This window comes from Chroicocephalus ridibundus, chromosome 5 (assembly GCF_963924245.1).
Source record: "Chroicocephalus ridibundus chromosome 5, bChrRid1.1, whole genome shotgun sequence".
Classification (NCBI taxonomy): domain Eukaryota; kingdom Metazoa; phylum Chordata; class Aves; order Charadriiformes; family Laridae; genus Chroicocephalus; species Chroicocephalus ridibundus.
This window is the reverse complement of record NC_086288.1, coordinates 83,077,381-83,089,324: the sequence shown is the minus strand read 5'-3', so window position 1 is coordinate 83,089,324 and position 11,944 is coordinate 83,077,381. Positions and strand designations below refer to the sequence as shown.

The 11,944-nt window shown below is 48.8% G+C and overlaps 1 protein-coding gene across 2 annotated transcripts in view; it reads left to right on the top strand.

Moving 5' to 3' along the window:
- Positions 1-10,204: 10,204 nt before the first annotated feature.
- Positions 10,205-11,944, top strand: part of GALNTL6 (polypeptide N-acetylgalactosaminyltransferase like 6) — a 453,529-nt gene continuing 451,789 nt past the window's right edge. For both annotated transcript variants that reach the window (XM_063335688.1, XM_063335686.1), the window contains exon 1: positions 10,205-10,474. In XM_063335688.1, coding sequence (XP_063191758.1) covers positions 10,337-10,474 — 138 coding nt within the window. In that variant the 5' untranslated portion in view covers positions 10,205-10,336. The remainder of the gene's footprint in view (positions 10,475-11,944) is intronic.

Here is an 11,944-nt window from a genome sequence, read left to right as displayed (position 1 = left end):
ACTAACATAATATTCAGCAGCATTTTTCCCCAAGACAGATGCTTGACCAGCCTCCACAGGAGCTGAATTTTACACAGTGAGGATAGATTTATTTAAAAAAATAAAAGGAACGTCTATCTAAATTATAATCTGAAGTAGTGCGTACCCCCTAAAGACATGGCTATATTTCTCCGTCAACTTGACTGAGTACAGTCAGAAGTTCAAGAGTGGAGCTGAAGGAAAAACAAAATACCAAGTAACCCACGCCAGTAGCGAAAAGTGCTGCTAAATCCAGGGCTGTACGCAGACGGCTTCCCTTTGCTTTCAGAATAACATTTAATATGGGATATGGGTTAACTTTTTTTCTCTGTAACGAACCTCGAGAGACCAGAGGAAGTTTTTCAGACTGAAATTTGAATTAGCTTGTAGTAGGAGCAATGTTTTGACCGAGAGGAGGCGGACCAAGGACCGAGGTAGCGCTGCGTTACTAATCACAACAACGAGGTAAGCTTGGCTGGGACCCTTCCCCTTCTGCAGAATTTTTTCCCGTTGTCTTCTGCACTGACAAAATAAACCTGTTACCAAATAGATAGGCGCAGTCTATGGTCTGCTTCTATAACCATATCCATGCAAGTTCATTTGCTAAACCTACATTGAAAAACACAGCAGTAAAAGCACATTTTCTACATGCTGCCTCTGAAACATGCTTCCCTCCGATGATTTTAGGCTGCTTCCCAAGGAGGTGTTCAAACAAGCGCGCTCAAGCAGCTTTTTTAGTGCAGACGCATAAACACGGTCACCGTGTGCGCACTGAAAGCTGCGGGAACCCCAGCTAAGCAAGGGCTATTGCAAAATACAGAAGAATCTCGTCAAAGCCCGGGGTGTTGGTTGCCAAACAGACTTGTGATGGCGGCGAAGGCGGGTCCTGGGCTGCAGTGCCCTCAGCCAGCCGTTACAGGTACCGGGTAGGAGCGGGGTGGTCGACTCGGGCACAACGGCAGTTCCATCTTCACTCACAACCAGACATGAGCAGCAGGAAAACTCTTTAAACACTGTGGGGGGTTTTTTCCTCCTTTTTCATCAACAAAATTTGTGCCTCTTCACAAGATATAAGAGTATGTGTCATTGTTATTCATGGAAACTGTCAGGGTTTTTAACTCCGCCGAGAAACTTGAAGAGTGAGTGGCAGATGGGGTCGGCCGCCTTGGCAAGGAAGTCCTCTGCTCGCAGAATGCCATGGTATGAGACCTGAAAGAAAGAAGAGATGACAGTTTAACTTGTGCTTATACATAAACGTCATCTGAAAAGAGGCGTTTCATTGTGAAGGAGCCTGAGATGCGTGATATTAACTCCTGCGTATAGAGGCGGATACTGTCCTCAGTCTCACCCTTGGATGCCAAGTGGTCTTGAAAAGCCTGAAACAGATAAATTAGGCTTCATACCACTAATGCAAACTGCTCTGGTGGCTTCCCAAAGGCTGGAAAGCCTTTAGCTCAGGTATAATATCTTGAGAACATGAACTTGAAGATATTATTAGAAATTTCCAAATCCCTACCTATTGCTGAGGTGTTAAAACTGTGGTGACTCTTCATCTTGGTAAGCGCTTTGTGTGACTTGTTTTCCCATGCCTATTACATGCTCTTCAGGTCAGGAACATGTATCAGCGTAACTAGCCCCAATATTACACATCTCCATTCATGATGTGCCAATGGCCTCGGCGCAACGGCATTTAAAGCATGGGACGGACATCAGTGAAAAATACTTCTCGACTAAGTGTGTGCGTGGAACACGGGTGGGCAGGAGAAGGAGGCGACAGCCTTTCCCATGGCCAAAAGGAAAAACTGACAAAGAAAATCCACTTTGGGTGGACCATTGAAACGGAGTGCTTCCTTTGAATGTTGTTTAAAAAGGTCTTGGGTTTTTTTGCTATGTCAAATTTTAAAAATTCACTTACAGTGTTCATGTTTTACTCCTTTAGGGGTTTTTTTGTTGTTGTTGTTTAGTTTTTAACCAATCCATTTGCTTCCACATCATTACAAATCCTGATTTTTTTCATAAAGTAGAATCTATAATTACAGCAGAAAGCTTCTTCGTAGGTTTTTTTCCCTCTCCTCCAGTATATATGAAATTGCAGATGCATATACCTGGAAAAAGTTCCAGAGAAGTCGGGATTTACTACTTGACAGACTTCATTAATCACTTCATAAAGAGCTCTTAACATTAGCTATTCTTAAATTTATCATTAACTTCAGGATGAAAGTTTTTTTAAAATCCATTTGGCTCTATTCTTAGCTATTTTTTTTATCCTTGAACATGGAATGATCCTCTTGATATCGTATTAAGTGACTAAAATTAGCTCCCCAAGGTGTGGAAGGCCCTCTATATCCTAGTTATAAAAAATGTTTCCGCTAAATAATGGCAGGGGGGGAATTCTCAGCTACATTTTTGAAGATTGGGCTTTACCGGGGAGCAACGTTTCTGTTTCAGAATGTTAGCTTTTTTGAAAAAATACGTTTGTCAAGCCCCAGGAGTGAGTCCTGGTGTATTGCCTGCAGCCCGATTCACCCCTCAGTCGCCCCGCGTTCTGTAGCTAAAATGAAGCTGCGCTTGTTCTCAGTTTAAGGAAGAACTTGAAGCCAGATCCATGTGCTCAAGAGCTGTAACGCTGAAGGGAAAGGAGAGGACAGATCGTGGATTCTCACGGATTCAGAGACGTTACTGGCCTTCCCCATCTCCGTTCTGAGCTGCCTGAGGACCACCAGCGCTCGGGTCACTGCAGGTCTCGCACCTGGTGCTGCCTCTCGCTATCGGGAGGTAAAACGAGGTTTAGAAAAATAGGGTAAGCTGGGTACTTCCAAACAACGGATTTGTGGATGTTTTAACACCAGAAATTGCCAGCTCTCACGAATATTCATACAAGGGACAAGCATGTGCTCAGGGAGATGCCCACATGTTTGTTAACATTGTCTCTGCCCTCAGTTTCTTGGCAGTTATTATCTTGCCTTTTATTTGGGGTATGAGGAGAACCCCCCTTTCCCCCTCAAAAAAAAAATAAAATTGAAATCCCTCAGCTTCTTTACATTCAGGGCCACTTAGATAGATGTAACATTTTTTTACACCTGATAGCCATTAATACTTAATTTTATCACCTTCGCGCTATTATGAAACTCATTGAAATTAAAGGTTTTAGTTCAAAATTTTCAATAAGCTTTTGATGAAACTCCTTGGTTAGTTTTATCTTTATTTCCTTCATAATATTCGGTGATGTCTGTATTTCTTATGTTTGATCCTTTAATGTATTCTGAGTCCTACTGCTGCTGAATGTCCTACGAGCCTGAGTGAAGTCTCCGACAGAAAAGACAACTTGTGATGTCTGAATCGCAACTGCCAGAAAAATCTTCCATTTCTCGTGATGGCTGTTTTGAACTGTGGGTAACAACTTCCATGGACAATACTAAATATCTGCTTATTAAGACTGTCGATCTATAAAGATACTAGTAAGCATTTTTCTGAATGGCATTCTACTCCTTTGTGTTTTACCTTTGGTTGGCTTATCTCCGGTCTTTGACATTTGCATGTAAAATGTCAAATAGGTTAATCATTGAAAAGTGGAAAAAAACCTCTTACTAACACCCCTTACAAAAAACACTTTCTGATATGAAGTATTTGTCTTAAGCCTTGTTTCCTTCAGCATTTATTTCCTTACCTGTGTGTGGCGGAATCAATATTGCCAATCTCGGTCACACAGCTCATCAGAAATCACTGGATTTGGCGAGTATAATTTTAAATAAAATGGCATTTTCCCCTTAGTGATGGAGCAACACGTAGTGGTTAGAATGCAGGTTACGCAACTGCTGGGCTGCACCCAGAATATGAACCCCTCGTCTTGCCGCCTGTGGCATCTTCGATGCCTTTCTTCGGTACACCATGGAATTCAGAGCAGCAATGCAGTACAAATGTGCTGCTTCTCACTCGCTTCATGTTTTTATATACATTTATCCTAGAAATTTGCACTGATAGGACTGGAGCTGTCAGCACTATGATCTTCATTTAAATTCTCTCTGACAGTTTCCTCATCTTCAAATTTGAAGAAAGTGTTTATGTAGCATTTGTTGTCCTAGGTATCCTTCTGAGAAATTAATAGTCAACCGTCAGTGAGTTGGGGACAAACCGCATGTTATTGGCACGGAACTGTTGGTAGCAAACCAACATTTTAGTTTGCTCATTTTTCAAGCCGGTATCTCCATCTCCGGCACATCGGTGAGAGGGAAGGGTGCGGGCCACTACAGCCTTTGAGGTGACATGGTCTCTCTGCGCAGGCCACTCCAGGGACTTTCTTCAGGCCTGCAGGAGGTGTAGAGCGTCCTGGGGAACGGGCACGGCGAGGGCCTGGGGCGTGAGTGCTCAGCTGGCCAGGGGTGCACGGAGGGCGACAGAGGCACAGCTTGGTGCCATCTCATCCACTCACCCTTTATATAAACTGAAACAAAGGATTCCCAGTGCTGGACCTGGGCTTAGTCTTGTAGAGAACTGTTTGGAGCAGCCCAAAGCAGAACTGGAGGCAGGTGACCATCAAGCAACGAGGAGCTCCCTCTAGCCCGCTCGCCTGTCCTATTTACCGATGTCAATGTCTTCAAAGATTGTTGGCAATGCCTCTAGTGAAAAATCAGAACTGCAGGTGACAGCTGATACCTTTTGATATATTCTGCACATTTTACAAGCTTGGTGAGATGAGACTTTCAATCTTGTTAAGGAAGCTTTGCAGAACTGCTTTATTTCCAGTAATATAGTGTTATTTGAGATCCAACCTGGACCTGAGAGTGAAGGCCCCATGTGTTATCAAAGGAAACTCTTGGATGTGACAAGAGTAATGTTGATGTGTGGCCTTACCAGACACCTGGAAACTACGGAGTGAGCTTTCTGACCAGAGAAGGCCGGAGAGAAGGCCTAAAAGGAGGGCTGATCTTCAAAAACGCTGAATGCTTTTCCTAGCTAACCCAGGGCTGAGTTTGTTCTGTTCCTGTAAAGCTAATCTATAGCTTCTGTTTGTTGAAAGAGATGATCTAAAAGAAGATCACTTTTTTTCATCCAATTTCCTGCAAACGCCATGTTCCTGCACCATATTTAGGTCCAAATTACTGTGGGTTTTTGTGAAAGGAGGAACGAGAAACCGTTTTTTCCTGACATCAGTGTTTTATGATTACTGAGCTATTTAGAAATATTTTACATTGTACTGATTTTCTCTCTCAAAATAAACTTTTCTGATTACCCTTACATTTCAGTGATTTCTTTTGTGCAGTAGCAAATCCGCAGCTTGTGAGGTAACTGGCAAAAACTCTGATCCATCAGCAGTTTTGTTTGCCTTCTTGAGTTCGGAGTGGCACAGCAACAATGAAGAAGCAATCATCCATCATCCAGCTAGTCAAACAGAATGAAGATTCGAAAGTGGAAATAATTCCTGGCGTTAGCATTACTCATTTAAGTTCTATGTGACTTTTACTGGGGCAATAGTTCTTCTTTGGAATTTAAGCCAAACTTTATAATTCTGGAATAGGAATGATGTTGTTTTCTAAATGCCAAAGATTTTTCGGGGGGGCTTCCCCAATATTTTTTTCCTACAATTTAGTTCTTTTCATTGCTATTAAACTTTTTACTTAAGGTTAGCGGAGCTTTAAGTGTCCTGTGACTAGAAAATCTCCACGGGCTAAAAAGAAGTCTTCAGGTTTATAACTGCTTCAATTTTAATAAATCTTTGTAGTATACTTCTCAAGTGAATTTTCTGGCTCTATGCAATATATGCCGAACCTGGTAACTTAAAAAATACAAGTCAGGATCCAAAAATCCTGATAAAAGGAACTTCTCTTGAGTTTCTCTCTGGGGACTGAATTTCTGTGTTTCCGACATGAGTAGGAGGGCTCCTAGCTTTCCCTTTCAGCTGAAATTCTCAGTTAACTTTGAGAACAAGAGTTGGATTCTAAGAAAAACCCCACGAATGAGATTTACGAAAAAATATTTCCACAGTTAGCAGCAGTACAAATATGTGATGATGATTCTGAAACCCGATGACAAAACTGGAGACAGAGGAGGCCAAAATGACTTGGAAACAGAAGGTCAATGAAGAACTGTTACATGCATTGTTATTTATAGCCAGAGGCTATATTTAAACGAGCGTTTCAGTTTTTGAGGTGAATACATCAAAAGTTTTCTCTGCAGAATACATTGAAAATACATGTTCTCTGTGGGAGTTGGGAGGATCTTGGATTTTGAACTTTCGTGAAAGAGTACTTTCCTGCCACTTTGAATTTCCATTTCTATTTCTGGTGCGCTGCCAGCGTCATGCCATTCCCCGGAGGTTTTGGTCGGTCTTAAGAGGTGGGATACGGAGAGAGGCTGTGAGGGACCCTTGGAGGTCTGGGGATGAAAACCAGCCATGACAGAAGCACGTCAGCCCCCTGAAGACCAGAATCGGCAACTGTGTGTGACTCCACTGCAGACATGGGTTACACCAGCAGGAGGGCAGCCCCCCTTGGCCCTCATCCCACCTTTGAGAGTGGTTTGCAATGCCCTGTGTTGTCTCCGGCCAAGCATCTGAAACAAGAGGTGGGAACAGAGCTGGTCATTTTACATCCCGAGCCACCTGGAGGGAAATCCCGTCATCAAAGCAGACTCCCATTCCATTACCTTTATCCGCTCTTTTATATGGCAATATTCCAGACGGTTAATCACCGTTTTTACTAGATACAGTCTCTGTTTAGAGCACATCAACCTCTATGTTTGTAACAGCGAGGACGAAGGTGGTGCTTTATCTTGAACGCGAGCGCAGAGTTTGGCCCCTGCACTATTAGCTCTGAGCGGCAGCTTTCCCGCATGAAGATCAGCCACACGCTGGAGGCTCCTCTGAGCAGTTCTGCACGTAAAGCTCTGATCTCCGTAAACGTGCTGCGCAGGCTGCCCGAGCTCAGCTGCCAGGTTTGAAATGCGGGGCTGAAGAGCTTCGCGTAGGCCCTCGCTGGTGGCTCTCGTCCCTGCTGAGGATGAGCTGATTTTCTGCCCTAGGCCGTATCAGAAGTTTTGGTGGAACTTTGGCCTTAGGAAGACATTTTGGTAGCGGAAATGAAAATACGTCCCCAATACACTAAATTGTGGTGCCAAGGTGTGCACCAGTTTCAGAATGCACCTCTTTCAACCTTTTCCACGTGTGGCTTCAGATTTCAAACAGCAAATTCTTGAAGGTTTGAAGGTGTTCCTCTGCAGCTCCACCACAAGTCCTTCTAGGGCAAGCAGACGCTACTGCCACATGCCCTGATGTGTGTTTGCAGCTGATAACTCACAGAACAGAGAGGCTTTTTTCTTTCTTTTTCTTTTTTCATCTGTTAAACTACCTTAGCATGTTAAAAACTCAGCAATTCTTATTAGGGCTAGGTGGCTTATGATTGCAGGAAAAAAATCATTTGCTGAAAAATGTGCCTTTATTCTTTACAAAGCAGACCTGAATTTGCCCGTTGTGGACTATGACCCTTACTACAAAATCATTCTCAGGATTCAGGAAATTAAATAGAATTTCATTTACTGAGAGTGAATGTCTGCATTCACTTCGACCTCCAGAGAGGGACTCAGCCGACGTGCCGTGGGACTCCAGTATGCAGCGTCTCCTGCCAAACCTTTCCTGCCAGTACTCCTGCTTTTTCTATACCATTATTATATGATCTCATAGCAATCATTTCTATACTTACGATGGTTCCAGCTATTGTGCTTCTCGCACCAAGCGCGAGAACATCAGAGCTGAATCCCTTCAGACAAAAAGGCAGCTGAATCAAAATCATCTATATGCCGGGTACGGTTCCTAACCCTGGATGACGAGCTAAAAAATTAAGTGGAATTTCTGACAAGACCAATGCTCTTTGGTTTTGTGAACAATTCTAACTTTTGGTGGATTCAACTCTTGAATACAAACCCCAAATTTTTAAATTTGGTCAAATGGAATACCTTCTTGATTAGCTGCAACCACCAAAAAGTGCAAGGGCTTGCATAGCCCTTTTGGGGATCTTCCATGACTTCCTTGTAGCCTAGCAGGGCAACAAGAAAGTAACAGGGTACATCCTTTCTCCCACAGAGGATGGAGCAAAGCCTGGCACACGGCTCTCCTCCGAGCGAGGCGGCTTTACGCAGGTCTTGCAGCCATCAGAGCGAAAGCAAAACTGACGGGAAACTACAAAGAGACTGAAGTACGAAGGGCTCCGTCTCCCATGGGGGAGGCCACCTTCTGCCGAGCTCTGTGAGGATCTGTCCCGCGTCGGAACACAGGACAGTTCTTGCAGTCAGGATTACAGAATAGAAATTGTTTATTGAACTGGTATCTGACAGTGGAAGACAGACACAAATTCAAAGTGTTTTTGACAAACTGGATAAATATTCTGGGAAAAAAATGATGATAGTCGATAGAAATGGTGCAAAAGGGAGAAGCGTTCAGCCATAGAAGTAGAAATAAGAGCAATGAATTAGGTGGTGGTTAATTTGAGGGAAATGAAACCAAGCAGAGCTTCAGTTGTATCACAAATTGTCATTAGCTAACAGGCTGATGGTGCCTCGGGGCAGGGCCCCGGCGGAGCCGACCTTGCATGGTCCCTTCCCGTCCTACTCCATCGTGGAGAGCTTTGTGCTGTTCCCTCCCAGTCCACCTTCAGCGCTCGGAGTTCTTCTGTCCCTCCCACAAGCTTTCCTTTATCTCCAGCTACTCCCCTAAAAATAACCTTTAACTGCCTCTTTTTACTATTTCATGCATGCGTAGGAAACGTTCCCTGCACGAGACGGTTCTGTGGATGGACAAGATTGATCTCACCTGTGAAAAACAGAATCATTGAATAGAATCATAGAATTCCTTAGGTTGGAAGGGACGTTTCAGATCATCGAGTCCAACCATCAGCCCAAGCCTGCCCAAACCCCCACTACCCCGTGTCCCTCAGCACCACGTCTGCCCGGCTTTGAAACACCTCCAGGGATGGCGACTCCACCACTGCCCTGGGCAGCCTCTTCCAATGCTTGACAGCCCTTTCAGGGAAGAAATTGCTCCTAATATCCATCCTAAACCTCCCCTGGCGCAACTTGAGGCCGTTTCCTCTTGTCCTGTTCCTCGGGTGAAGAGAAAAAGGCCAGGACTCCTCCTCGCCATGGGCAGCGACACACTTTGGCTACAGAACGAGGGTTCTCACCCCAGGATTTAGACCCACATTCAGAAATATTTCAGCCACCGACAGAAATACGGGCCGTAACTGAAGCGACAGCTTTTCGCGTGAGGGCAGAAGAAGTGGAAGCCAGATGTACCGTTATTTTCCGTAGCCGCTCCCAGCCCGGTACCGGTTTCCCCGCCGCGCGGAGGCTGAAGGTGCCCCGGGTCCCGGCCGGCTCCCCCCGGCTGCCCGCCCAGCTCGCCCGCGGGGCGAGGAGAGCCGCGCCCGGGGCCACCAGCCCCGCCGGGCCGGGTGCCCAACGCCTCCCAGGCAACGAGCGGGGCTGAGCTGGCGACGGGACCGGCCCCGCTCCCAGCCGCGGACCCGGGGGCGGCTCGGGGGATCGGGGGAGCCCGGGGGGCCCCGGCCGCCGTTCCCCCCGCGCTTCACGTAGCGGCGCGGAGGACGGACCGGAACGGGAATTGCCGGCCCCGGCCCCGCTGCGCGGCGGCGCCGCCCGGCCCCGCACCGCGCTGCCCCGCGCGGCTCCGCCGCCCGCCTCGCCCGCCGGCGCGGAGAGACGCGGAGGGGCGCGGAGGCGGCGGATGGGACCCTGGGAGAGGGGCGGGCCCGTGGGGGGGACACGGCGGGTGTCGGGGCCGTTCCCTCGTTCCGTTTAAACTTGGCGGATCGCGCGCGATGAGCTCACGGCGCCGCGCGCCCCCGCCGCGGGCGCGGAGGGGCGGGAGGGGGGCGGCCTAAGGATCCGCGCAGCCCCGCCGCTCCCGCGGAGCCGGCAGGAGCCGCCGCGCACCGGGGGCGGCGCTGTTTGCCGAGCTCGGCTGGTGGGGCTTCACCTCTTTTTTCTTTTTTTAATTTTTTTTTTTAATTTTTTGCGCCCCCCTTTCCCCCACCCGTGCGCAGCGCCGCCGCCCGCCCCGGGCGCAGGTGGACCCATGCGCTGCCCCGGCAGCGGCACCGCCGGGGCGGGGGGAGCGGCCGCCGGCCCCGCCGCCGCCGCGAGGGGCGGCCCCGCCCGGCCGTGAAGAGGCGGGGGGGGGCGGCCGTGAGGCGGGCGAAGTTTGCGCTTGGCGCCGGGGCCCCGGAGGCAGAGCGGGGAGGGAAGGAGCCGTCCCCGCCGCGCCGGGGCTGCGCCGCCGCCGCCCTCCCCGGAGCAGCCGGCGTTGGCCATGAAGAGGAAGCAGAAGCGATTCCTGCAAATGACGCTGCTCTTCACCGCGGCGCTGATTTTCCTGCCCGACATCGGCCTCTGGGCTCTCTACAAGGAGAAGCACCTGGTGAAGCCCGCCGAGCCCGCCGAGCCGCAGGTAGGCGCGAAGACGCCCGGGAGAGCCGCTCCGCGCCGCCCCGCGGTCCCCGGTGCCGGCGGCGGGCTGCCGCCTCCCGCTGCGCCGCCCCGGCGCTCACCGCCCCCCGGGGGTCCCGGCGCGGAGCGGGGCGCGGGGCGGCGCGGCAGGGGGTGCGCTCGTCCGGCCGCCGCGCTGTGTGGGGGGCGTGCGTGTGGGGAGAGAAAGTTGGGGGCGAAGCGAGCAGCGCGGGGGGCCGCGGGGCCGTGCCGGTCTGTGGGTGCCGCCAGGAGAAGTGGAGTTTTTACCGCGACTTCGCGGTGCTGCCGGGCCGCCATAGCCCCTGCGCCGGCGCGTGTGGCCGTGAGCCGGCTCGGGCTCCCCGAGGTGACCGACCGCCTCGGCGTTGTGGCCGCTCGTTGCGGGGAAGCGGGCGGGAGGCAGCGCCGGCCCGTTCCCCGCCCAGAGCCGCCCTGTGTCGCCGGGCCGAGGCACGGCGGACTCCGCCGCTTTTCCGCTTTGCAGCCGCCTCGGTCGCCGTTATTAATAGCAGCAGTTGGCACAAGCTGGTTTTTTTGCGAAGTTATTCTTCGACTCGCTGGGTTTGCGTGGGGCTCGTAAATCACGGCACGACCTGCGCTAAGCGAAGTTTAGTTTTAGGGAGTTGTTGTAACGCGGTGCTTTAAATGTCCACCAAAGCTTGTATTTGTTCTGTTAGGGAGCGCTGTGCTCCTACACTGTAATTGTCAGTGTAATTTAAATAGAATATAAATTTTTCATAGATCATTAGTAAGAAATTATGGGATTGTTTGATCTTTTAGCTTGTTTACCACTTCCGTAGCCTTCATGTTAGTGTATTAGACAGCATCGTGTATCATTTTGCTGTATTAGTAGTCTTAATTTCAAGGGTCATCACCCATGTATATAATGCGCTTTCCCCATACTAAATGTGTTTAAGTCAACGGCTTCAATTGAACGATAACGTATGTGATTCTCTGTTAATACAGCTATCCTTTACAGAAGTTAGTCCTCCAGAGTATGGGAACTTTGGGTAATGAAATATGCTGAATGGAAGATACTTTGTCGCTCCGGGAGGAAGTTAGGGATGGCATCGTGATTTGAAGCTTGCTTTATTTTTCCAAGGGTTTTAAAATGCAGTAGGTGTCAGGTGCTAGATTTTAGTTGGAGGTAACTTCTGCTGAAAGAGACTCGTAAGTGTCTGTCATTAGTTTAGAAGGTGCAGGCTGTCATCTTTGCAGTTTCTGCTTTACTTTGAGATTTAGGAAAGCAAAGGTGTTCAATGCAAATAACGATCTCCGTGTTTGTTGCGAGGCTGTTTAAAAAAGCCATGCCTTGACATGAGCTGGAATTGCTCAAGCTGAAGAGCGCACCCTAAGTAGAGCATGGCTGGATGGCACTCCAGGGGAGATAAAACGGATGAGATGGTGGAAGGGGCCCTTGGAGACAGGGGCTGAGCATACATGAGGGGCT